Source organism: Trichoderma breve, chromosome 3 (genome assembly GCF_028502605.1).
Source record: "Trichoderma breve strain T069 chromosome 3, whole genome shotgun sequence".
Taxonomy (NCBI): Eukaryota; Fungi; Ascomycota; class Sordariomycetes; order Hypocreales; family Hypocreaceae; genus Trichoderma; species Trichoderma breve.
Window position 1 is genome coordinate 2,128,279 of NC_079234.1, and position 24,970 is coordinate 2,153,248.

At 51.7% G+C, this 24,970-nt stretch overlaps 8 protein-coding genes across 8 annotated transcripts; 5 read left to right on the forward strand and 3 right to left on the reverse strand.

The window, feature by feature from the left end:
* Positions 1-22: 22 nt before the first annotated feature.
* Positions 23-1,758, forward strand: T069G_05093 (tubulin domain-containing protein; the record flags this gene model as incomplete). The annotated part of the gene is made up of 3 exons (XM_056172303.1): positions 23-300; positions 446-1,393; positions 1,491-1,758. The coding sequence occupies 3 exons, from the start codon at positions 23-25 to the stop codon at positions 1,756-1,758; spliced, it is 1,494 nt and encodes a 497-aa protein (XP_056029161.1).
* An 800-nt stretch (positions 1,759-2,558) lies between these two features.
* On the reverse strand, positions 2,559-4,638 carry T069G_05094 (poly(A) polymerase central domain-containing protein; the record flags this gene model as incomplete). Its single annotated transcript, XM_056172304.1, has 6 exons — positions 2,559-2,612; positions 2,711-2,807; positions 2,866-2,986; positions 3,061-3,619; positions 3,686-4,427; positions 4,496-4,638. The coding sequence occupies 6 exons, from the start codon at positions 4,636-4,638 to the stop codon at positions 2,559-2,561; spliced, it is 1,716 nt and encodes a 571-aa protein (XP_056029162.1).
* A 1,341-nt stretch (positions 4,639-5,979) lies between these two features.
* T069G_05095 (forkhead domain-containing protein) lies at positions 5,980-8,022 on the forward strand (the record flags this gene model as incomplete). The annotated part of the gene is made up of 4 exons (XM_056172305.1): positions 5,980-7,014; positions 7,078-7,194; positions 7,264-7,874; positions 7,929-8,022. 4 exons carry the CDS (start codon positions 5,980-5,982, stop codon positions 8,020-8,022), a joined length of 1,857 nt encoding a protein of 618 aa, XP_056029163.1.
* Positions 8,023-8,890: 868 nt separating this feature from the next.
* On the reverse strand, positions 8,891-12,906 carry T069G_05096 (clustered mitochondria domain-containing protein; the record flags this gene model as incomplete). The annotated part of the gene is made up of 6 exons (XM_056172306.1): positions 8,891-12,037; positions 12,083-12,253; positions 12,308-12,514; positions 12,573-12,631; positions 12,700-12,804; positions 12,870-12,906. 6 exons carry the CDS (start codon positions 12,904-12,906, stop codon positions 8,891-8,893), a joined length of 3,726 nt encoding a protein of 1,241 aa, XP_056029164.1.
* Positions 12,907-14,961: 2,055 nt separating this feature from the next.
* Positions 14,962-15,681, forward strand: T069G_05097 (uncharacterized protein; the record flags this gene model as incomplete). Its single annotated transcript, XM_056172307.1, has 1 exon — positions 14,962-15,681. One exon carries the CDS (start codon positions 14,962-14,964, stop codon positions 15,679-15,681), a length of 720 nt encoding a protein of 239 aa, XP_056029165.1.
* A 329-nt stretch (positions 15,682-16,010) lies between these two features.
* Positions 16,011-18,791, forward strand: T069G_05098 (calpain family cysteine protease domain-containing protein; the record flags this gene model as incomplete). Its single annotated transcript, XM_056172308.1, has 6 exons — positions 16,011-16,028; positions 16,099-16,421; positions 16,509-16,722; positions 16,781-17,094; positions 17,153-17,352; positions 17,401-18,791. The coding sequence occupies 6 exons, from the start codon at positions 16,011-16,013 to the stop codon at positions 18,789-18,791; spliced, it is 2,460 nt and encodes an 819-aa protein (XP_056029166.1).
* Positions 18,792-19,083: 292 nt separating this feature from the next.
* T069G_05099 (mitochondrial carrier protein domain-containing protein) lies at positions 19,084-20,293 on the reverse strand (the record flags this gene model as incomplete). Its single annotated transcript, XM_056172309.1, has 4 exons — positions 19,084-19,225; positions 19,288-19,525; positions 19,579-20,123; positions 20,196-20,293. The coding sequence occupies 4 exons, from the start codon at positions 20,291-20,293 to the stop codon at positions 19,084-19,086; spliced, it is 1,023 nt and encodes a 340-aa protein (XP_056029167.1).
* Positions 20,294-22,342: 2,049 nt separating this feature from the next.
* On the forward strand, positions 22,343-23,971 carry T069G_05100 (uncharacterized protein; the record flags this gene model as incomplete). The annotated part of the gene is made up of 4 exons (XM_056172310.1): positions 22,343-23,010; positions 23,110-23,123; positions 23,169-23,712; positions 23,857-23,971. 4 exons carry the CDS (start codon positions 22,343-22,345, stop codon positions 23,969-23,971), a joined length of 1,341 nt encoding a protein of 446 aa, XP_056029168.1.
* Positions 23,972-24,970: the final 999 nt, after the last annotated feature.

The window sequence follows — 24,970 nt, forward strand, 5'->3', positions numbered from 1 at the left end:
TTTGCATAAACCGAACTGAGCTATGCGTGAGATTGTCACCCTCCAGCTAGGCAATCTGAGCAACTACGTCGCCACCCACTTCTGGAACACACAAGAATCATATTTCACATACGCAGAAGACGAAAAGTCGCTCGTGGACCACAACATCCACTGGAGGGCGGGCATTGGCGAAGATGGATCCGATACGTTTCTACCCCGGGCGGTCGTGTATGATTTGAAGGGCGCGTTTGGGCCGCTGCGAAAGGTTAATCCTATGTACGATGTTGCGCCGGGCCAGGACGTTGCTTTGGCTTCACTGTGGTGAGTTTTTGAGAGTTTCTCAAAGGGGGGATGATGTGGATTCTTGATGAGTTTTGCTTCATTGGGGGAGTGTGTTGTTATATCCTTGTTATTGTGAGAATCTCGCTAAAGAGTTGTTTCTGTTGCTTGTTTTGTGAATGAATAGGCCTGGTAAACCGGCAGTTCATAAACAGAACCCGTTATCCTCAATCGACTACCAGAAAGATCTCGATGCCGGCGTCAAGCCAGGCAAGCTCAAGGCCTCAGATATCCGGTACTGGTCCGACTACTCGCGGGTCTACTACCACCCAAAATCTCTAGTCCAGCTATACGACTTTGAGCTAAATTCCAGCATCATGCCCTTTGAGCGCTTCGAAATGGGCACCGAGCTGTTTGAGTCACTGGAGAAGGAAAACGAAATGGTGGACAGGGACTGGCGGCCGTTTGTGGAGGAGTGTGATCAGATGCAGGGCGTGCAGGTGTACACCACGCTGGACGATGCGTGGGGAGGGTTTGCGAGTTCGTATCTCGAGGCGTTGCGGGATGAACATCCCAAGACGTGTATCTGGGTTTGGGGTTTGCAGAGCCCTGTGGCTACGATTGCGAGGGAGAAGAGACGGTTGAGGCTGGCTAATACGGCGATGAGTCTTAATCAAGCGTGTGCGCAGGCTTCCATGGTGGTGCCCCTGGGTCTTCCCGACTCGCGTGTTCCGTCTGGCATTGCCGTGGATAGCAGTTCGGCGTGGAACGTCTCTGCACTGCTCGCTACGGCTACGGAGACCGCCTCGCTGCAGTCTCGGTTGCGCCTCGATGGGAGCTCGCAGCCTCTTGGTATGGCTGATATGGCGCAGTGCTTGAATGTCTCTGGCCGACAGACTCTAGCAAACATGCGCATGGCTGTTGGACCACAGGCCGAACTGGACTCGGATGAGCCTCCGGAATTGGACTTGTCACAGATTGGAAGCTCAAAAGATGGAGTCAAGATGGGAAGCAGCAGTAATCGGGCGTTTGGCAGACTATCGTCTCTCCGAGTACCCGAGGACCCTGGCAAAGACTCCGCAGGTGAATATATGAAGAACCAACGCCCCATCATCGGAAACACTGTTGTTCGAAAGTAAGCCCCCTCTCCCTACTTCACAAGCTGTACTATACAAAAACCAGTACAGCTGCGTTATGAAGCTATACAAAGACTAACCAAACCCCCTTCTTAGCTACAAAACTTCTCTCCTCTACCCCCTCCTCGACAGTTTCCCCTCAATATACAACTACGACCTCCAAGGCCGCGAGAGCATCCCTGTACGCACATCGATAGCATCAGAAGGCTCGATCTTGTATAAAATGAAGAACCTGCGCTCGCAAGTCACCCCATTCATCTCACTAGAGGAGCGAGAGAACCTGGTCAACGGCTTGGCGGATCTGGGGGCTGCCTATGAGGATGACTGGTCAAGCGGCAGCGATGAAGACGATGACGATCTTTAATGGCTTGAGCTGTAAGTTTCACCTTGATTTGCCTATTCCAAACAAGGGGTGAGATACACAAAGGAGTGTGTACACTAAGAATGGGACTCATACAAAAGGTCCCATGCTAAAAGCACATGGATCGGACAAAGGAAGGGGCAGGAATGCAGCATGGCTGGGGTAGCTTGTAGGCTGTACCTCCGCAGTACTTTGTCACCATCAAGGGAACATTGTCTCATAAACATCACTCACAGCCTCAAAAGGAGAGGTTTTCAATGTCTCAGAATATAATTGCATTTGTGGCAAGCCAACTCTATCTAAATTTAACCCCTAGTATGGATTTTAAATGCAAATCTGAATAGAGAAAAAAAAAAGTAAAAAAGAAAAATCATCTCAGAGGACCTCTTTGTGTCAGTGTAGATACGACCGAAGGATAATCGCTACGGAATCGTAGAATATGCGAAGTGAGGTGGTATAACCGCGAGTACCAGCTCTCATCGTCCTGCTAATATCAGATTAGGCGCCATTTTATTATGTACCTCGTATGCCTGCCTCAATACGGTGGTATACGTAAAAGAAAAAAAAGGGACAAGCTGAAGAAAGGGATAAGAGAAAAGAAAAGAAGAAGATAAAAAGGGAACTGGAAAGCGATAGTGTCGACGAGGTCGCATGGGTTGAGCTGCTAGTTAATGACTAGCCAGAATTACGGTGGATGGGGAGAGAGATGCATCCAACTTTCTTAACGTCAGCTTGAAATTTTAGTAAAACATTCGTCCAAACCGAAATCAAGGCTTGAACTGCGACACGGTTGTCTGTTCTCGTCAGCCCGCGGCTGCAACCGAGGCTTGCTGTCTCTTCGCCGGTGGAGTATTGTCCTGTCAATGTGTCAGTATACACTCTCCCTCCTCAGGAGGTTTGGATAAACGTATCGCATCCCACAGCGCGGGGCGAATAGTCGATGCGATAGTATTACCTCTGGGGGGCCTCGTTTTTTGTTTGCGGTGTTCTTAGCGCTCTTCTTCTGAGGCTTCTCCTCGCCGGGATCAAATACGTCGTCTGGGAGGTTGAAGCTTTTCATGACCATCAACCCTTATCCTTGGTTATCGTAGAGGTGATGAGGGGGCTTACTTTCGAACGTGCTGCACACCCAGGGAAACGGATGGCTGAAGTTCTTCCTGATACTTCTTCCATGAAGTACACAGGACCTTGAACTCATCGACCTGATATGATAGATCAAGGGATTTGGCACCTGTAAAATCAGCATCACATGAGAACTCGACGGATAGGGGGCCTAGATAGCGAATGGAGCAAGAGGCAACATACCCTCTTCGAGCTCGAGACCAATGTAGTGAGTAGTGGTGAAGACCTCGACGGGGGATACAGCCTCGGCAGAACCATCCTGCACTTCTGGCTTGGGTTCTATCCCGCCAGACTGGCCATCACTCTCATCTTTGATCATGAACTCAAGGCTTCCCTCTTGCACTTGCTCGATTTCGTGGTCGTTTTTGCACCGGTGTCGTCGATCGTACCCCTTATTGAACGCGTGCGCAAGTGCGATGGAGGGATGCTGCTCCAATTTCTGGACCAGCATACGGACCTTGGACTCGACATATCCGGACCACACCTTGTGGGCTTCCTTGTCCTTGCTTGCAGACACCACAGAGATGTAGTATCGATAGCCCGACGTGAAAAATGTATGCTTGACAAACAAGTCACTCCAAGGTCTCTTGCCCACCATGATCTGCTCGGAGATCTCTAAGCCGCGACGAAGCTCACGCTGGATAACGGACATGGAGGATCGAGTAATGTTGAACGTCGCACACATCGAAGGATAGGCAGGGGTAATGACGGGCATCAGATGGAACGAGTCGCCTTTGTAAACCTAGTGAGCAGCAGGCGGGTCAGCATGTATCCAAGGATGACCAAGCACAGTCATGCAAATACGCACCTTGGGATTCCAGACGCGGACTGGAAGAGGGCCGCTCCCTATGGGCTTAAGAAGCACGGGCTGTGGCCATCGCCACTGGCCGATGACCAAGAAGAACTTGTTGACGATGACGGAGGTGGCAGCCTTGGGATAGAGCTGGCAGACACGAGCAACAAGCATCGCCCAGGCAACACCTCCAGGAAAACCCATAATGTTCGCATAGACGGCTCGGCGTTGTGCCCATAGCTTGATGGCTCGGAGGGCAAGCTTGAATGTACTCTCTTCGGGAACTAAAGCCAGAATCTCGTCCGTCACTCTAGTGCCGTTTAAGGATCGCAGTTCCGCTTCGTCTAGACCACGCAACAGGCTCGAGTCTTTGAGATTATCGAAGTCTGGGGATATCTGCTTTTGTATAATTCTAGAAAAGATTAGATCGATGCTGATGTCGGAGTACTCGAATTTGATGATGGGCACGAAAGCATCCGTGACCACGGTTAGATCGGTGATGGCTCCCGCGGGCGCCATTGAGACGAGCAGGTCGGGAAAGTATTTGAAGTAGTCCTCTCGAGTAACGTATTTCGGCGCGACGATGAGCGTGTCGATATCCGAACCAGGTCCAAAGACGCCTAGGCGGAAACTGCCGTACGTGAACACCTTGCCCCTGGCGTTTTTGATGAGCATTTCATTTTTGGGCTCCTTTTCCCTAGCAACCTTTCGGACGAATTCATTGCAAATCTCTTGCAGCGAGTCGAGAACCGTAAATCTAGATGACGAAGCCGGTCAGTTCAGGAGGATCAAGGTATGCAGCCAGGCCACGCGCGTTCGACATGCCTTTTCTGGGTGTCTGATGGACTCTCGAAAGTTTTCTGGCGACGGAGTTCTTCGATGAGGGCATCGCTAGCACGCTTCTCTGCCTCGGTGGGGAGAGTGACGGAGATTGGCGGCGTGACGCCATAGACCTGCTCGCTAGCCATGATGTATCGCGATCGAAGCCGATGGGCTCAGTAGCATCGTCGAGGGGGCCAAGCGAGAGTTGAGCGTTGGTATTTGTTGTTAGGAACGAGGCTTTGATAGAATTCAGCCAGGCGATGGCTAAATCACCTCTTCCTTCAGCGGCGATTGTAGCAGCCTAATGCACTGCCGATGTTGACCTTTTTCTTGCACTGTTAAAAAAAAGTTGCAAAAAAACACGTCCAAAATGTTCAAAGGAAATCGGCTTGCCAGAGTTCAGAAATCCCACCACTTTGGCTAGGCCAATCGCGCGCACAGCATAAGGCTTTCCGGGTGGGAAAAGCAATTTTCCGTCGTCAGAGCATCGGCCCGGCGCTAAAGCAGCAAGGATGATATGCATGTAAGGACTGCGCACATGCTCAGGTGCTAATGCTAAGGCAACTGGCAAGGTTTCGGAGCTCGAGCTACCTGGTCTGGTGTGGCCTGTGTTTTGGCCAAGTTCGAAAGCAGATCCCTGGACAGATGATACAAGTTGACAAGGTACAGCGTGGGTACAAGCGTCAGATGTGTTTTGACGCCAGCGTTGTTCGTGATTGTATGTCTTTCGAATGTACCTACTTTAACTCTGCCCTTTGTTGTGTTTGTTTCACCCTTTGGGTTCTACATCGATCGGTAGCACTTGTAGCTTGTACCAAACGGTACTTGGTCTCAAGGGAGAATCGGCAGCGATTCTTCAAGGTTTCTCTTAGCATGAGCGAATTCCAGCACGCATGTCTCATGCTCCGAAAAGAACATTGAAGCCTTAAGCACTGCCTGCGGTACCTTGCTTACAGTACATGTACACCGTCTCACTGTTACCCCAGGTAACCGCTGATGAAGAGTCTGCCCGCGCCGCCCTGCATCAAAGCCTCAGAATTAACGAGAATACCAGCCTCGCATGTACATGTACCCAGGTACCTCCTCGCCACTTTAAAGTTCCCACATCTAAAGTGGTGGGTCGCCCGACGCGAACGCGATTGTGTTTGAACAAGCCATCAGAAATATGGCAGCTTTAGATTGAATCATTGCCTCTTTGCACGCATTTTTTCTTTAAATGCCAGCCTGGGGCGCACAAACTTGACCGCAGGCTTCTGTGGCCCTTCATGCGCCGCTTCCAGACCGCCCGACCACCAGCTGGCTGTTGAAGAGCGAGCATCAAGACAGACGCTGGGCGATAAGATAAAAAAAAAAGAAAATTATTATTCTAAACACTCCGGCTAAGAGATCGATCTCCGCAGCATCGAGTTCCGCAACGACCCTCCCCCTCCATCCAACCTTTCGCCTCAACAGACACGATATACACGATACACGACACAACGCCGACGATGCCGCCATCGGGCAAGCGCACCCAGCGCGGGCGCCGCGACCTTCGCAAGGACAAGGAACTCGTCGCAGACCTCGAGAGCTCGTCGCCCAGCCGTCCCGCAAAGCGGCGCAAGAGAGCTTCCTCGCCCGACCAGCCCGACTCCGTCCCGGCCGACGCTCCGTCGCAGGCGCCCGAAGCTTCATCGTCGCCCAGAGCCGATGACGACCAGCTGGTGGCGCAGGTGACGCAGCAGCTCCGAACACAGCCGGTCCAGGCGAGCAAGGACCATTCCAACGCCATCCACGAGGCCAACGGCGACGGCGTCAAGGCATATGCAAAGATCGCGGCGCAGGACTGGACCTTTTACATCACCAAGCTCAACGTCAATATCGGGCGCGCGCCGGAACCCTCCCACGGCGGGCCGACCAGCAGTGAAAATGCGGTGCACATCGACCTCGGCCCGGGCAAGATGGTGTCGCGCGAGCATGCGACCATCTCGTTCAACTCCAAGGACGAGATCTGGATGCTCTACGTCAAGGGTCGCAACGGCGCCAAGGTGGATGGCCAGACAATCAAGCCGCAGACGTCGCATCCTCTGACGAGCGGAGAGGTCGTCGAGATTGGCAACGTCGAGATGATGTTTGTGCTTCCGTCAGAGCTCAGTGCGCTTCACGTCCATCCCACCTTTCTCCAGCGGTGCGGACGGGCTGTTGATGCACCAAAGGCTGCGCAGCCTCGCCAGTACGGGCCGGGCACACCAGCCAAAGTAGATGTAAAGCGGCCCGGGACGCCGACGTCATCGCAGGACCATAGCACGGCGACGATTGTCAAGTCTCCCGTTCCGGCGAGCACTCCGGGAGGTCTTCTTGGAGCCAGCGGTGTAGATCTTAGTCTCGATGACAACCAGCACATCAAGCCCCAGTACAGCTATGCCCAGATGATAACGCAGGCCATTCTTAATGCGCCCGATGGCAAGCTCAACCTGAATGGCATCTATAACTTCATTATGAACAGTTATTCCTATTATCGCCACCAGCATGCGGCAGGTTGGCAGGTAAGTAGTAGCTTGGTTGCATCGGCATTGTTTTATTTGGTGAGTGCTGACCTCAGGTGGCAGAATTCTATTAGACACAACCTGTCGCTTAATAAATCCTTTGACAAGGTCGCTCGGTCTACCGACGAACCTGGAAAAGGAATGAAATGGCACATCGTTCCCGAGACCCGGGACGAAATGGTGAGGAATGCGTACAAAATAGGACGCGGCGGCCACCGGGGATCGTCAGTGCCGTCGTCACCAAGCCAGCTCAATTACATTACCCACGGCCCAAAAGATATCCTGGCCCGGGATCCCTCATCTGCGCAAAAGCGGCGAGGATCGTCGCTGGTATCGCCCCCCCCTCAGTCGTCCCTCCGCGCCATACAGTCAACGCCGGATCGCGGATATGGTCGACAGACGGACCGGAGCTCGGCCTTGACTGCAGACGGAAGCCCTTTACCCCGAGCGAGAAAATCGACCGCGGGCGACTCGTCTTTTTCTGGCTTTCATCCTCAGTCGCCAACCTTGACGTCGTCGTACATGCAAGATGATAACGCATCATTCATTACGCCGGCGCCGCCGAGAGTCCATCCCAAGCTGGCACCTCCAAGCACTGCACAGCGACCCAGCCAGCACATGCCGACCAGCTCACCGGCGCCCTTTTGGAAGTATGCCGACATCGGCAGCACGCCGTTGAAGCCGCCATACGAAATCAGTCCTTCGAGGGTTGCTGGAGAGGGGCGTCCTCCAAGCAGTAGCCCGCCTGCGGCCGGCAAGTCACCGCCAAGCAGTCCATCTCGACCACAGAAATCTGGCGGACAAGAACCTAAGGATGCTGCGGATGAGCCCGAGGATGAGCAAGGGTTTGATTTGATGAAGTACGTATAATATACAGCACTGCAGCACCTCTTCTCCCAATTTTATACTGACAGAATATCGTTAAGGGGTTTTCAGAGTATTGGCGCGTACCACGCTCCGGTAGAGAGAGGCGTTCCCATCGGCGCCGCCTTGAAGGGCGGTTCATGAAACGGTACATCTTTCAACAGGTACCCAAAACCTTGTGTTATGAACCTCGTGTTATGATTTTATGTTTGTATTTTTGTACTCTGCATTATTGGTTTGTACGTCTATATGGAATGGGTTAAGGGACACTGGGAAAGTGGGATGGCGGCGTATGAGTTGGGCAAAATCCTGAGAGGCGCAAAAAATGTCCTGATGAAACCTTTTGGCTTTTGGTGTTTTGTTTTGTTTTTTTTGGCTGGTTAGGTGGGAAGTGATGATACCTGGTTTTATAGGCGGGCCATTGTATCAAAATCGAGTCTTGTGCAGTTTTTGCTTAAGCAATTATTGCCAATTCACATGCTGCTGGCACATGTGTTGTATTCGAACAGTTTTTTTACTCGTATCAAGTTTTTGTCTGTTGACTGAAGAGAGAAAAGAGGGGATGATGCTCTGTTCCCGTTGAAGTTCATCTTCTGATATATTCATTCGTGACGAGATAAAGATTCATGTACGTTAATGAGTGAGGTATTTTGTTCAACGTCTTGCTTCCAAGTCGGAAGCCAACTATATGATGTACGTAGATATACATGGTCCTTTTGCTCTCTTTTCCCGCTTCGTTTTTTTGTATCCCCCTCCGAACAACTATATAATACACTCATGAAGACTCTCCCAAAGCCCATGGAAAGTATATATATCCCGTAGGCCCCGAGGAATTCCATTCAAGCTACACCAGCCATCCCTTTTGTCCTTGAAGCCTATGCCCATAACCCATTCATGAAAAACCATGACATCTCGTTAAATACATAATCAACATCGAGTTTTCTTCTTTCATGAAGCGAAAACAAAAATTCACGCCTGCTTTTCAAAGTAGCATGCTCATCGATGTCTTTGTTTATTTCGTCGCTCCTCGTCTCTTGGGGTTTCCGCGTCCAGGTCGCTTCTTGGAACCAGTCTTGGATGTGTCGCCCTCGATGAATTTCAGGAGCTCGTCGATGCTGCGGGAATCGATCTGAGATGCCGCACCACGCTGCGGTACGACGCCGGCAGTCTGTGCGGCTGTTGCAACGGGGAATTTGATGCCCGATCGAAGACGCCTGGCCTGCACATCCTTGGCGTGCTTGGCAATGGAAACCGCGTTCTGAGTCAGCTGCTCCAGCCAGCTTTCGGCTTCCTTGGTGTTCTTGTCTTCCGGACCCAGCTCGGCGAGGAAGATGTTGTACGACTCTCGCATCCTGTTGACGGCCGCCTTGGAGTCGTGGTCGAGGGCGAGGGCCTGCGCCAACTGGAACAGGAGAGTGGCAGAGTTGATGGACTGTCTGCCAAAGACGGAGTCACACACGCGCAATGACTCTTCGAACCAGAGTCGGGACTCGTGGTAAGCCTTGACACCTTGCAGCATGACGGCTGCGTTGTTGATGGTTGTGATCGAGTCTGGGTGACCAGGTCCATAGATGATCTTCCACAGCTTCAGCGCGTGGATGGAATAGGCCAGGGCTGACTTGCTGTCGCCAACCTGGTGCAAGAAGAGACTGAGGTTCAAGTAGTTGAGCAGCGTTTCAGCCGAGTCAACGCCGCCAGTGCGCTCGGAGACGATAATGGCCTTCCTAGCCAGCTCAACGGCGACTTCCTTGTCATCGAGCTGATAATACAGCATCGACAGGCTGTTGTAGACCTTTGCCACTTCTGGGTGCAGGATGCCGTAGATCTGCTCGTGAAGGGACAGAGATTCCAGGAGCAGCTCCTGTCCAAGCTTCTTCTGGTTCTGAAGGATGGAGATACGTCCCGCCTCTAGGGCCTCCTCAGCAAGAGAGCTTCGGGGGCACGAGTGCTTGACTACCGGCACGACGTTCAGAACATCGTCAGGGGTAAAGGTAGTAACCACCTCAGGGGCTGGGGGAGTTGTTGGCGAGCTCTCTCTTGCCGCCTTCTTCTTCTTCTTGCTCTTTGTCTCACTGTTTGTTTGGCCGTTTGTCTGCTCTGGCTGGGCAGCGTTGACAGGGGCTTCGGCAGGGGCGGCACCGCTCTCAAATGCGTAGTCCTTTGCCAGCACCTGGATACCTGCTCTGATGCAGATATCACGGAGCAGTTGCACAGGGCGCACCTCATCGAACCAGTTGGCAGGAAGTTGGTAACGGAAGCGCTTCAGGACCTGCTGTTCAATCTCCTCTCGCAGCGTCTCAGGGGTGACTGATTCAAACGACAAATCAGCGTCCGAGTACAGCTCCCGGAAGGATGAATCGATGTCTGCTGTGGGCTTGGCGTTGAATCGATGACCCAAAAGACAGTTTAGGAGATGAGACACGCATGAAGGCGCAAATGGAGCGGGAAGCGACCGCAGATAGGTGGCAGACACATGCTTGAACGCACGAGCAACCATATCCTGAATGCAGATTTCGCGCAGGCATCGGAGTCGATCGTTGACAGCGAGCGTCGTGATCTTTCCGAGGTATCGAATGTTGATACCTCGCTTATGCAGGATGCGACCAAGTGACTGGCCATCCATGGGGAAGCTGATGTCGGAATCAGTGAGCTCGCGTAGGAACTCGGGGATGACTCGGTCGCGCAAGTATTCTCCTGCAGCCCTGACCTCTTGCTCATCGGCTTCGAGCTCGGCCTTTTCTTCCTCAGTGCGAGGGGTCTGGCCGCTGAAAGCGTCGGGGTTGAGGGCGAACTTGAAATCAGCCAGGTTGGGCTGGTTCTTCTCGGCCTCGGCAGCATCTGGTTTCGCAACTTCGTTCTCTTCCTTGGCCTCGCCTTCAGCTTCATCTTTGGCCTCCTCCTTAGCCTCCTTAGTTTCCTCCTTGTCCTCCTCCTTGTCCTCCTCCTTGGCCTCGGCTGAATTGTCTTCCGACTTTGGTTGGGCACGGCGGGCCAATTCGACATCAATCCATTGCTTCATCTTGTAGCGTCCGAAAGAGTCCACCAACTCAGGTCGAAGGACTGTCATCCTGTGAGGGTATTCTGCGGCTTCCGTCTCTTCCCTCCATGCGACATCGAAAGGCGTAATTCGGTAAAGGTCGAGAACGTATTTACGACCATCCGTACCCATCAAACCCTTAGTTTCCACGCTGGCCTCGAGGTCGAATCTCTTCCCATCCTTGTCCCAAACAGGGTGTTCCTTCACCTTGAGGGCCTTAGAAAGCTGAGAGAATGGGGCGGTGAATCGCTCGTCAATGGCAACAACGTCTTTGCCATCTACCGCACCATAATCAATCTGGTGCTCGCCGGGCTCCCGCTGCTTGAAGATGCCCGGAACGATGCTCTGACCAACGATACGCTTACCCAAGTAGTCAACAACAACAGTAGCAGGCGTGAACAGGCCATCAATATCCAGCTGGTTGACCAGCTGAACACCTGCAACATCCTTTCCAGTGGCAACACGAGCGGCCTCGTCGCCTCCTTCAGAGGTAAAGGTGCCAACACCATCTGCTCCGAAAGAATAGAAAATGTTGTTGTAGACGAAGATCTGCGCATCTCTGGTCTCTGTTGGGTTTAGAGGCGCAATCTCTCCATGGGCAATCAACACTGCGCCCTTCACAGCAGCGTCATTGTAGTCTGCGAAGAGCTTTGATGTCAAGCGCTCCCGGAATACCCGGTCCTGTACGGACTCTTTCGGCAGTTCCTTTGCCGATTGGAACTCCTCATTCCAGTCACGCAATGTGTCGGTGTTATCGACACCGGCCAGCAGATATGTTTCCTGAGGCCTCGTGATATCAGGCGAATGTGTGCAGAGAGTGGAGCTGGGAGACGGCAGAGCCCAAGGCGAGTTAGGGATGGCGTTGGTGATTTGGAAGGTAGCCAAGGGGTCCCTTTGGCCGTTGTGCTCCTGGAGGCTCTTGAAAGTGGCGGAGAAGGAGGGCGAAAGGAGCTCGATAAGCTTCAACAGGGAGTGCGATGACTGGCCCTTGGGTGCAGGCCGTGGGAAGGGGTCGAACTTGGCATTGGAGGATTTGTTGACAAAGAAGCCGGACACGTGAGCAGTGACTTGGAATTGCTCGCCTTCGTTGGTGGTAACAACAATGTAGAGCAAGTGTCCACGCTGTTGCAGGTGGCAAGGCGGAGGGTTCCATGATGAGAGAGCTACCATCTTAACCGTCTTGGGTGCCGGCTCAATGGGCTCAGGGATGAGGGTGGTGATCGAGGGAGTAGCCTGGAAATCATAATCCTTGGCAAGGGGCTGCTCCTCGCTACCCTCTGTCTGGGTCGACAGATTCTTGGTCACAGACTCGTACAGCGACAGTCCCGGAAGGATACCCTGTGCGGCATCGGAACGATTGCCCGCGGCACCGATCAGCTCTCGAATCCTTACCAGATGGATGCGAGCTTCTTTCTCGGTATATGGGTCCGGCACCAAGCGAAATTCCGGCTCAGTGCCAAGATCGGGAATCTCGGCTAAAGGAATGAAATCATTGATTTTCTGGCCCTGGAACTCGAGGTGGAAGCATGTGTACTGAAAAGCTTGTGGCAGATCGATGATGGACTGTCGAATCTCGTGAACTTGCTCTTGAGTTGATACCTAGAAGCTGTATTAATGGGAAGTGAGCAATGGTATGAAGCCTTGGTTATATGCCCACCATAATCTGCATCTTTTCGGCCTCGGGATCGGGAAGGAGAATCGTGAGGTTAATCACAGCTGTACAAGAGCAATGTTAGAACTCGAGCGACTTATAACCCGCGGTTGACAGCAGAGAAATTATATACCTTCAGCCGCAGGATCGACCTCCGCCTCCGCCTCTGCCTCCCCTTCATTCACAGCGTTCTCGGGAGCAGACATAGCGTTGTCGTGAGACTCGTCGACAGCATTAGCTACAGGGGGGTCGCCAGTGGTCAGTTAATTCGTCGATTAGACCTTGTACACGGGACCTCTTTACCTGGAGAGGAAGACGCAGCTTGTGCTTCGGCCGCCATTGTCATACAAGGGGGGGAATTGAGAAAGCGAGACGGTTAAAGACGAAATAATGGAGAGTAAATAAAGAGACCAGTCATTTAAATATTGAGCGGAAATGACTGGGACGTCTTGAGGAATTGGGTTGCAAAAGAGTCAGTCACCCACGGCACCGGAAGAAAAAGAAAAAAGTTTTTGGACCATGGTCCGGCAATTCGGAGCTGCGGGGTACATGGGCAGTACTTGATTCGGCTACGAAAATCGTAGAGGTGCGGTTAGTACCCCACAAGTTTTGGACCCTAGCTGGTCTTAGCCGCGGTCTAGTGCGGAAATGGAAGAAAGTAAACAGAGACCTTGTGCCTCTACTCTTCTTTGTACACAATCATCACTACACAAACACGTCCATGATGCTATGCTATTAGGCGATTGCTTCATTTTTCTTTTTTGTCTTTTTCTTTTTCATTCATAGCTATTAACATTTCTTTTTCTTCTTTTTTGGTCGCTCCCAGTATCATTGCTGTATGGATTCGCTGGCGCAGGCCGCGAGACCTGCACCGTCATCTCAACGCCATGCTACGAAATCGCGATTGTCGGGAGGCTTGAGGGGCTTAGATTCGGACAATTCGCAGCTTTGGACTGCCTCACGATGCCAACGCCTTCTTCGACAGCTCCAGTCTCGATTGGCTTGCCTTCGGCGATTAATGTCAGAGAATCGGTCTGTGCCCTCTGCTGGATCCAAGCGAACTTCAGATAATGGACAAGAGTCGACGGCGAAGCGCGTCCGCTCTACGTATGGGCAAAGGCCAAAGAAAGCGGCGTCCACGGCAGACAAACCAGCAACAACTCCTCAACGACCAATGCGTACCCTTGGGGCGATGAAACTGGGAAACTTGTCTCCGACATCCGAATTAGTCGACTTCCGCACCCCGGTTTGGCGAAAGATCCGGGACCATATCGACACGCCGGCAAAGGATATCGATATCGAATACGGCTTAATAGACTCTCTTCCGTCTGACATGGTCGATGAATTGAATTCTATCCGACGACATGTTCCTAGCGAGCTATATCGCATCTACGAAGCAATATTTCATTGGCTAAATCGATTATTACACTCAACAGCCCTCCAAGGAAAGCATGCTCGTGGCAAATCACTACTTGCTATGTGTTTACGCAAAATCCCAGCGTGCATTGCAGACATAGACGCATGGGACCGGCAACAATTGAAAGAGAGTGGAGTTGAATCAGTATGGGACATGTCTGATGCAGCTTCGGATATATTTGACCAGCTGGAAGCATTGGGATCAAGTAGTCCTGGATGGCGTCCCTTGAGGCTTGTGGTTCGTTCCCAAGCTGTTTATCTCCTATCCAATGCCATCTTGGATGGGCTCTTTCGACCGGAATTCTGCAATATTCTCGTACGGCTCTGCATTCATTTGAACGGCAATGAAGAGGCCGCTCAGCTGGTATCCTCGATAAATCGACGTCAAATCTCTAAACTTCGGGCTGGAATGACCATTCTCAACGAGAATAGTGACTTTTCATCGCTCTGGGCATTGTTGAGTCCATATAAGGGAAAGAAAATACCTGGTCCCTTTTTTGAGTGTGTCTCTACGTTGATCAATAAAGGATTGCTCTCCTCATCTTGGCTTTCTAAACGAGCCTTCTCTAGTTTCTGGATTTCTGGCCTCGAAGGCTTAACTTCTGGAAATGCGAAGCCACATATTGTGGAATTTATGTGTATAGCTATATGGACACTTGCCCGAGGCGGCCGACCCAAAGACATTGATTGCTGTGCCATTGAACAAGCCCTCATCCGTGTTGCAGCTGGTTTGACGGTCGCAGCGTTAACCTTGGAGGCGCAAATTATACCTGGAGAGCAGGAGCAAAGAAAAGCAGCGTGGAGACGGCTGGTCTATGTGCTTGAATGCAGTATCTCACTTATTGCACGGTATAGGAGCCGTAAGAGCCCTACAGACAATGCCTCTTTTCTGCTCGTTCTTGCACGCTATCTTGCAGTGATAAACTCAGACCTGGCAAGCCCGGCTTTTAAAAGTCGAGTTGCAGAGGAGTTTGAAAACATGGCTCACAAAATCGACGCCAATACGAACAATGGTGCACAATACCAGCATACGGTTATTCTTCTATGCACCGTCATCCAATGTCGCCGGCGCAGCAGTACGGCCTCAAGTCAGGAAATCCTCTCCGATGTCTATTCAAGCCTGAGCCGCCGAAAACTGCCCGACTGGTTGGGCCACGGACTTCAAAAGGACGTTGCATTTATGCTGGCTCAGAAAACAGAGGACCTTCGCGATCTAACCTTTGCGGAGAGCCTGCCTGTTACCAAATCTACCAATACAAGGCTCAGTAGCATCTTCTCGGGATGGCGATGGGAAGAAGGGATTAGCGAATGGGTGCTGCCCAGTCCCAAGAAAACCATTGACCGAGATGATGGTACATCGGTCAAACTAGCAAAGCAGAATGCTGTGGAAACCGAGATTTGCTGGGACTCGGATGAGGAATTGAGCCTGGGAACTTCTCAGAGGAGAGACTCGCTTCGAATCATTACACGTCGTAGAAAGCGGGAAGTAGGAACAATTGCTGTGAAGAAGAAGCAAATGAAAATCTCAAGCCTCCAAGCCGTGGCGATGAGCAGCTCTGATGACACGAGCTGCGAGACTAAAGTCGGCTATATGGAGCTTGCAAAGAGCTCAGTGCGACAGTCAAAAGCCACCAAGCCTTTTTACGTCTTGTCGCAGCTTCATGCAGATTTTAGAGACGAAATAGATGAGCTGTTTTAGAATAATACCCCATATAGCAAATGATATTGGCCAACGGTTATTGTAACACTCATGCAAGTATCGTACATGTACTCTCGGCTACTGATGGCATAAGGGATTGAAAGAGTGTCACCAGCCAAATCTCTACGGCAATATTAGTAATAAGTTAGCTAATATGTGGGCTTCACACAGCTTTGCACCTATGCCTTTTACAGGAGACTTTGCCTATGATGTAAATCCGTTAGGCGCATGTTGTTTTTAAACCCACTTAAACAGCAGATCTCCAGCTTGTCACTGCTCCGGCACTAACAAAAGAGCTCCGTGATGCCATGATGCCATTTTCCTAAGGCATGGAGAGGAGGGCAAAAGTAAACTCTCTCATGATGTTCCCAAATTTGCCGTGGAGATTTGGTCGCTAACGATGCATTTCTCTTCCAGGACGTAGAGTCTCTACTCGCGACATCAACTGGCCAAAATGCCTTGGACTATGCCATACAAGCGGCCGAGCTGTACATGCGAGCAGCTGCAGAGAAGGGAATCGGTAAAGAGGAAGCTTCCCGACATCGCCGCAAATGCAAACAGCTCGTCGCACTCGCCGAACGGCTCAAGAACCAGCTGAAAACCCCGTCAGCATCACCACATGCGGATGGCTTCGATATTCTGCAAGGCGCTTCACGGCTTCACGGAAGCTACTATCCCCCTTGGGGTGAAGACCCCTCAGACTCACAGTTCCAGCTCGGAGATGGCCTGGAGCCATTTGTGTGAGTCGTCCTATGCCTCGATGTCTCTTCAGCGTCGAGGTGTTCAAAAAACGGGAACAATAAATTCTAATCGAACGAAATGGCTAGTGATGACACCGTATTCCCGCTTTCCGAAACCCAAATGGCCAACTTCTCAGCTTGGCGAAGACCACACGAGCTATTCGGCCCCTTCTCTGCCGGACAAGATGGCATTCTTATGACCCAAGGCACGCGCTTCGACTTGGCGCAAGATATAACTACTGACTGTTCGGTCGTCGCTAGTCTTTCTGCTGCCGCGAGGATTTGGACTGGAAAACACGCAGTATGTAACCTGGGCATCCTATGATAGCTAAATTTATACCTAACGGCGTTGTTTCTAGGTTCTCTCCAAGATTATGCACCCATTCGACCACGGAAGAGGCCAGCCCAAGCTCTCTCCTTCGGGAAAATACATATTTCGGCTGAATTTCAACGGCTGTGCTCGTCGAGTCGTCATAGATGACAGATTGCCATCCTCAGGAACAGATCGAGCCCTCTTTGTAATCAATCGACATAATCCTCGGTTGATATGGCCGGCTTTGCTTGAAAAGGCCTACCTGAAAGTACGAGGTGGCTATGACTTTCCCGGTAGCAATTCAGGGACTGATCTTTGGGTCCTCACGGGATGGATACCCGAACAACTATTCCTCCAGAGGTAAGGGTTCGCACTTCTAAGCACGGAGAAAGAAATTTACTCACATGATACCTTCTAGAGAGGACTTTGACATAGATGAGGCATGGAATCGAATCAAGACAGCTTACGACATGGGCGACGTTGTCATTACGCTGGGTACAGGCCATGTCTCTACAGAAGAGGAAGATATAATGGGTCTCGTAGGGGAGCATGATTATGCTGTGCAGGATCTTGACTCATCAAACCGCAAATTCCTAGTGAAGAATCCTTGGTCACACGGTCAGACGTGGACAGGAAAAGGGTGGTCCGCCATCCATGGCTCCGTAGGGACCAAGTTTGACTCTTCATCGTCGTCTGAGGCTAGCGATGAGGATGCTGATCCGCCCTCTGCGGGCACCCTCTGGCTGGCTATTGAGGATATAGCGCAGCATTTCGAGTCCATGTATCTCAACTGGAACCCGGCCTTGTTTTCCCATCGCCAAGAGCGTCATTTTGCTTGGGATATCCCTACCAAAGATTTCGCGGCATCGTTGGTGCGAAACCCGCAATTCTCGATCATCTCACCTACAGGGGGGACGGTATGGATCTTATTGAGCCGTCATTTTGCAGATCCTGAGCTCGATATTGCGCGCAACAAGTCTGGTTCTCTAGCTGCCGTGGCTAGTCAATTGGGCTACATGAGCATTCTAGTGTTTGATCATCAAGGCAAAAGAGTCCAGCTCAGCGATGGAGCAACATACTGTGGGCCTTATGTTGACTCTCCCCAGACGCTCGCGCGGATTGAGAGCAGGGCCGGCAAGGCATACACTGTCGTCATTGACCAGCAGGCACTGCCTTTGCCCAGCTACACTTTCTCGCTTTTCATCTTCTCAAATGGGCCAGTGCATGTCAAAGAGGCCGAGGAGAAGATGACACATTTCACAGAACAAAGCGGCTGCTGGAATAGACGGACTGCTGGGGGGAATTCATCATGCACGACTTATTTTCTGAATCCTCAGTATAAGCTGTCGGTTCCTCGCGCCACCCCAATATCCACCCTTTTATCTACAGCTAACCGAGATGTTCATGTCCACGTTGATTTACTCTGGTCACGAGGGAAGCGTGCAAATACCGTCAAAACGAAAGACCTGGTCGTTTCATCGGGAGAGTATCGTCGTGGCTGTGCCATCGCCGAGCTGGATATGCTTGAAGCCGGAGATTACACTCTGGTTTGCTCGACCTTTGAAGCGCAGCAGATGGCTGACTTTACACTACGAATCGGGTCCATGACGCCAATTACGCTAGAACCTATACCGGCTGATACAGCAGGAAAACTACGAACACCTATATCACCATTCACTTTAGGAGGAGAAGGGCAACGCTGGAGGGTACCTATCAGCGCTTCATGGGTAACTCGAGCCGTTGTATCTATTCGAAGTTTGCCACCTCTGTCGGAGACTTCATATCACGACACCCGCTCCTTGCCAGCTGTCATGATCCGTATCTCGATTACTGATGCCTCGGAGTCAGAGCCACGTATCCTGGCGGAGTCCAGGGGAGGCTTGGAAGACTCTGGGGCCATCATTCGGACACCTGAATTCGACATTGAGCCGACGAATCCAAGTCACGGACCGAGATATCTCGTCATTGAGAGTCTATGGGGGTACCGAGCGATCCAGGAGCTTTGCGGGGACGTCTTTAGTGACTCTCCCATCCAAATTGGCGACTGGGGAGCCTAATCATCACATATTATGATTTCGAACCTGAGTGTCAGCAGCAATATCTGATTTAGAAGGCCACATGTGATCAAATAACGCTCTCTCAAATCTAATATGGGAGAATCGCACAAAGCGCAGTCAGAGCTATCACTAAAATGGCCGCGTTAGAGATTTCGGATGCATATTCATTGATTAGGACAGCCATGAAGCGTGTACATGTACAGTACTATAGTATCTATAGCCATATAATAGAAATAGCGTTGCGTTATACAAAAAACAAAAATCCGATTACCTCTATGCAAACACCACTGGATCAGCTTTTTACCAGGGGTGTGATTTGCGCGGCATTCTTTGCAATATCAGCTGTGGCTGATGACGCTGCAATGGCGCTCCGCGCTTTGGATAGGCTGATTGACTTCAAGTATCTCAATAACAATACGTAGAGTAATTCCACCCTGTGGACAAAGGTGTTAGCATACGCTCTGGAGCTACTGACACACGAACGGAACGGCCTTACTTCTCTTTTGTCATCATCAAAATGCCCTGGACGAGGAGGCCCTTGAGAATCTGGGGTCCCATTCCCTTGAAAAGACCGAGGACACCTTCGCGCTTGATTATGAACTGCATGACCTCGATAAAGCTCTTGAATGGCTTTCCCTTTCTTTCCGGTGGCGGCTTCGACTGCAAGCCCACCTTGGCAACAATCAGGGGCTGCGTACAGATCGTTGCCAGAGCTTTAGACATGGCACCCAGGACTGAGAATTGTTAGATGCGGCAAAGGGGAACGGGGAAATGTGTTTTGACTTACGGAAAGCCTCCCAGGGCTTCAGCTTGCTCTTCCCCGGGAAGAGGATGCCTTTTAGTCGCTCGTAAGCACCGTATGTGATGGCCGGGTTGACGACAAGAACGAGACTGGCTTTAAGGCCCCTCCAAAGCCCACTGACGCCATCCGGTCCCTCAATAACCTCCTGGGCCGTAGCGAAAAGGCCCTTTCTGTCCGCCTTGGCAGCGGTTTGCTGACGAGTCGTCACAACGGCAACGGGAATCGTAAACAGCTGTGCCAGAGCGCCTGCGACAGCACCCAGGGAGAGCTCGATGGCCGTGGAGGGCGCCGCAGAGGGGCCGGCCGACTTTGTGTAGAGCGTCCTGGCAACGGTGTACCAGTAGAAGTAAGCAAAATTGGTGGACGCAACGCCAACCAGGGAGCCGTTCATGCCGGCGTAGAGGCCCTGGATGCCCTCATCGGCGACGATTCGTGAGATTGCGTCCCAGGTCGAGGTGTAGTGTACCGAATCGCCGTCGGTCTCGGACTTGTCGGTGGAGCGCACCTGGACCTGCAGGCGAGTCTTGACGCTGTTGTCGCAAACACGGTTCCTTCAGCAACGAGTATTTTGACCACGAGGATGGATAGAAATGCGAACTTACATGTCGAGAGGATATACCAGGGCGTTTGCTATGACGGCTCCGGTTGCGCCGGCGACAGCGCCGCCCCAGGGCGAAATAGCAGGCTTGGATTGAGCCATTGTGAAGAAGAGTAAGGTAGGCGGTTTAGACTTGGAGCATGTGCTTGCTGCTGCAACTTACACATGCAATGGATTTCTATGACCTACTATTTGAACAATGCGATGAGGGCAGAGGAGAGAAGAAACAATGCAAAATGCCAAGGGATGTTTACAGAGACTGGAAGGAAATACAAGGACCAGCGGAAGATCGATCTAATACTCTGTGGCAGTTTTTAGTTTCGTTTATGTCACTCCGGTTCAGGATGCACGATTAGATAGACCTCGGCTGCGGATTTCCTGGTGTCGCGACTCGGTTTCCTACCGGACGTGGGTCGGCGCGGCATTTTAGCCGAGGTCACCACGGCTAACAATATAAAGCGAAGAGGAAGCGTGTGAGCTGTAATAATGGGAAGATGCGCTGTTTGTATGGAGATGTATTGTCTATCTCTTTCATTACTACAGCAATACAGATGGGTAGTCTAGTGCATTGGTTGTGGGTTGGGTTGTGTATATGTTATTTTTTTTAATTTTATTTCCTATTTTGTTATTTTTTTTTTTTTTTCAATTGCATTTTTAATGCAACATCTCTTTTTTTTCTTCCCCTCTCTCTCTTCTCATTTGCTTCTTAATACCAGCATCACATGGAATGGCACACCAAGCAAAGCCACGTTCATTTCTGCCGCTGTTTTGGCGTGTGCTAATTAATTGCAACTTGACAGGCACTTTAGAACTGGCGCCTATCAAGGTAGGTACTGACTGTAGTGCATCTCCTAGGCACAAAAAGTCACCAACCACACCTTATCAACCGCACAGCGCGGCACGGCATGCCTCAACTGTACACTATGACCGTTTGGGTCAGGTCGTCAATGCAGCAAGCGCGGTATCATCGTGGCTGTACAGAAATACCCTTGGCCTTGGGCTGACGGGAAGCTGCTCGACACTCTTCGTCTCTGTGCTGTGTCTCTTACGGAGTACCTTTACTGGACTCGTGCCGCTTGGGGTCCGCAATCTTCGTCCAGTCGTACCAATGGCACAGCCGCTGCGTGTATGGCCTATCACCGTCGATACTCAGCTGTGCCATGGACTCCATCCCACGACATACAGCTGCCTCCCCCCCCCTCTCACTCCTTGCCTTGTGCCTTGTGCCTCGTCCATTTGGCTCTGCTCTGCTTTGCTTTGCACGTAGCGACGCGCTCGCCTTGAATTGACTGACCAAATCCCTCCATTCTTGTTCTCGGGCGGTTAGCGTCGACAATCGCTCGCGCCATCACGGACCTGCGTCTGCTTTGCCGTGTGCAGATGCGACCTCTCGCTCTCTTGGTATGCGCTAAAACCACTTTGCCGCCTAATTGCCCATCCCCCGCCATCATCCAACTCTCGGCTGAGATTTTGCCCATCTACAGTAACGGCTCGCTGCTATCCCTTGATTCGATCCAGCTCGAGCGAAGCCCCCTTTCGCGTATCGTTTTCGCATGTCGTTTCGGCTGTCTGATATTGATTGCTTGCATCGCATTGTCCCTCCTCCGCCTTTTCGGCGTCCTCCCGCCTTACTTTGCCGTATTTTGCCAACCGCCCTCTCCCGGTAGCTTGGAATAAGGCACGCTTGGTGTCGATAAAAGATACCTGGCCAGGTTCACGTGCCTGCGCAACAGCACAACGCGCGCATACATAAGCTGGCGCGGGGGGTAGCAATTCCCAACACAGGGGGACGGCTGGGAGGAAATCCGGGAGACAAAGGATCCGTAGAGACACAATAGAGGGACTTTACGGTCCCCATTCAATCCGCCCAGCTCTGGACTCGCGTCGTCCTAGCCAAGCGGCTGCTTAAAAGAAAGAAAGAAGAGACGAAGTCAAGGGTGAAGGAGAAGAGGAAAAGGAGAGTGGGAAGAAAAAGAGAGTGGGTGTGAGAGAGGGAAAAAAAAAAAAAGGAGCGGCAGGCTTCGTGTGTCCCGGTCCCCGTCAGCTCAAGCAAAAAGAGCGTCTCGCGTCCACACCACCACGTTACCATAGCCCCCGCATGCCCAAGGGTGCCATGGAGAGCTGACCGATGACTTCTTGGACAACTGAACTATGAACACGGCTCCGCACCGACAAAGCACGCACCAAGGTCAATGCCAGGAACACTCGATGCAGCTAGACTCCGTCACCTATGATCCAGATGAGGTTCTTTCACCAGGCACTCCTCAGATGAAAGCAGTGCATCCAAAGCTCGAACTCACCGAGAGCCCTCCCCCGGAAATACCAAGCGCTCAAGTCAGTTTCAGCCCTCCTCCTCTCGACGGATTTCCCAAGTCTAATCGCCCAAAGATCCGGCCCGTCTCTGGTGATGCTGTCCTTGTCGCCTACCTCGGCGGCGGCAGTCACCCTGAGATAGCCCAAGCTGCTAGCCACCAGGCATTGCCTGGCGCAGACGAGGGCTCCTTTGAGTTCTCTGATGGTGAAGATGACGCCTCACAAAAGAGTCCATCGCGAGACGCCAAACTTCCGGAAGCCGACATTATCCAGCGGCCGGATGGCGCCGCTACGGCCCTGCGGGCCGTTGCCGCCGATGCTTTAGCTGCGGGTGGCCACCTCTCCGGGGAAGATAAGCCCAGTGTTGATCTGTCAGCCTCTACTTACCAACTCTCAATTCATGACGATGCCGTATCCAGCCCCAAGCGCGAAGTCAAAAGCCCGCCGTTGGGCGGACATCTCAGCATGTTGTCGCCCTTGCCCCCTTTGCAAATAGACTCGCCCAAGTATGATGGTGTGAATGGCCCGAGCCTACCTTCAATACGAACGACTCTGGGTGATATTAACAACCTTCCGACGGACATGCCAACGCCAAACGACAACAGAGACTTACCAGGACGTCACACCGGCGATGCGCGAACCTTTTCTCGCTCCCCAACCGTAGGTGTCCCACGCTTCTCGTCAATGTCAACCGGCAGTCGTGCGTCGCATCCAATTTCTCCCAGCGAATCGTATCAACGCAGCTTCCCATCTCCCAACTCCCTTCCCGCCTCCAGTCCTGACAACTTCGCGACCAATGGATCAATGCATCGCTCTCCCGCCGAGTACCCCAATAATAACGCCTCCAGCAATGCCCACCAACCCGGCTACACCATCACATCGCCAGTCAACATAGCCTCTGTAGCGGATCGCATGAGCATCGACGGAATCACTAACCCTCAAGTTGGAAGTTACAGCTGCACATATCCCGGGTGCACTGCCCCGCCGTTTCAAACCCAATATCTTCTCAATTCTCACGCTAATGTGCATTCTTCAGTCCGTCCTCACTACTGCCCCGTGCAAGGTTGTCCTCGTGCTGAAGGGGGGAAAGGATTCAAACGGAAGAATGAGATGATTCGGCATGGTCTGGTCCACGACTCTCCTGGATACGTCTGCCCCTTTTGCGCAGACAGAGAACACAAATATCCCCGGCCGGACAATCTCCAGAGGTAAGGTTCCCACACACAAGTTCGAGTTTCCATATCCTGCCATTCATCAATCAAAGCGGGCGCAACCCCTCTAGTGCCCAAAGCTTCCATATGGGGATACTGATGACAAAGGATCGACCAATATTGACTTTCGCCCATTTGCAGACACGTTCGCGTTCATCATATTGATAAAAATAAGGACGACCCCCTGCTGAGGGATGTATTAGCACAACGTCCAGACGGCCCAAGCAGAGGCCGACGAAGAAGGGCACAAGCCTAGGGCTCAGTGCTCAACTCAGTCACCATTCTGCTCTTCGATTCATCAAATTTTTGCGGCGGCATCCGAGTAAAATACCATCGTTTCACCCAATTTCACCCAACAACTGTCATCACCGATAAAAGAGATTTCGTTACATGAGATATCACTGGCGCACATGGAAAGGAACGGAAATGTTTATACATACTATAGTATGGTTCAGGAAAGCAAGCATGGAGTCTTGTAGTATTTATGAGTATTGGGGGAGCCTGGGACAGTATTATATTAATTGCGGGCTATGGCGCACCAGATTCTAATGAGTTACCAAAATCAATGCGCTGCAAGCGTTCGTTGCCGTTTATGCCGAACATGACAGGTACCCTCTTGTTGCGTCTCTTGTCGTTTGACCATGCAATGCCTTCCATGCCACCATTGGGCAGGTACCTAACTGGACAGCTTCTACCACTAGGAGGTACTAACATACATACCATGGAAGCATTTTCCTCCTCACGATACAGGTAATGGCAGGTGGCAGTTCATGCTTTGATCTCTCCTCCGATAGGGGCAGTTGCGCAGCTGCATCGTCCTGGCGTCCCCTATAATCCGATATTCCGAGCACCAAATTGCCCGTTATGGACTGAAATGACGATCTCTTTCATGGTGGTTGCAAGGCAGGAGCAGGAGAAGCGGCAGTGCCGCCAGATGGCAACCAGTTACTTCCTCTCTGGGCGAGCTGCCCCTTTCCCTAAAGCCCAGCGAGATGAAAAGAAGGGCAAGAGCACGGGGAACTTAGGGCAACAGCTCGCGAAAATTTCTTCTCTGCATATTTGGCAGCAACTGCCCAGACGCATCGCTTCGACCCATTTTGTGCAAGTCATCTCACGAGCTCCTCACTCGTGAGCAAGTTATCACTTTCTCTTCACTGCTGCACACTCCGTCAGTCGGAGAAGAATCAAAGCACTCACAGCTACTTATTTCTCCCTTTCCGTCATTCAGGACACACGAGCTTACTTCACTTCCAGG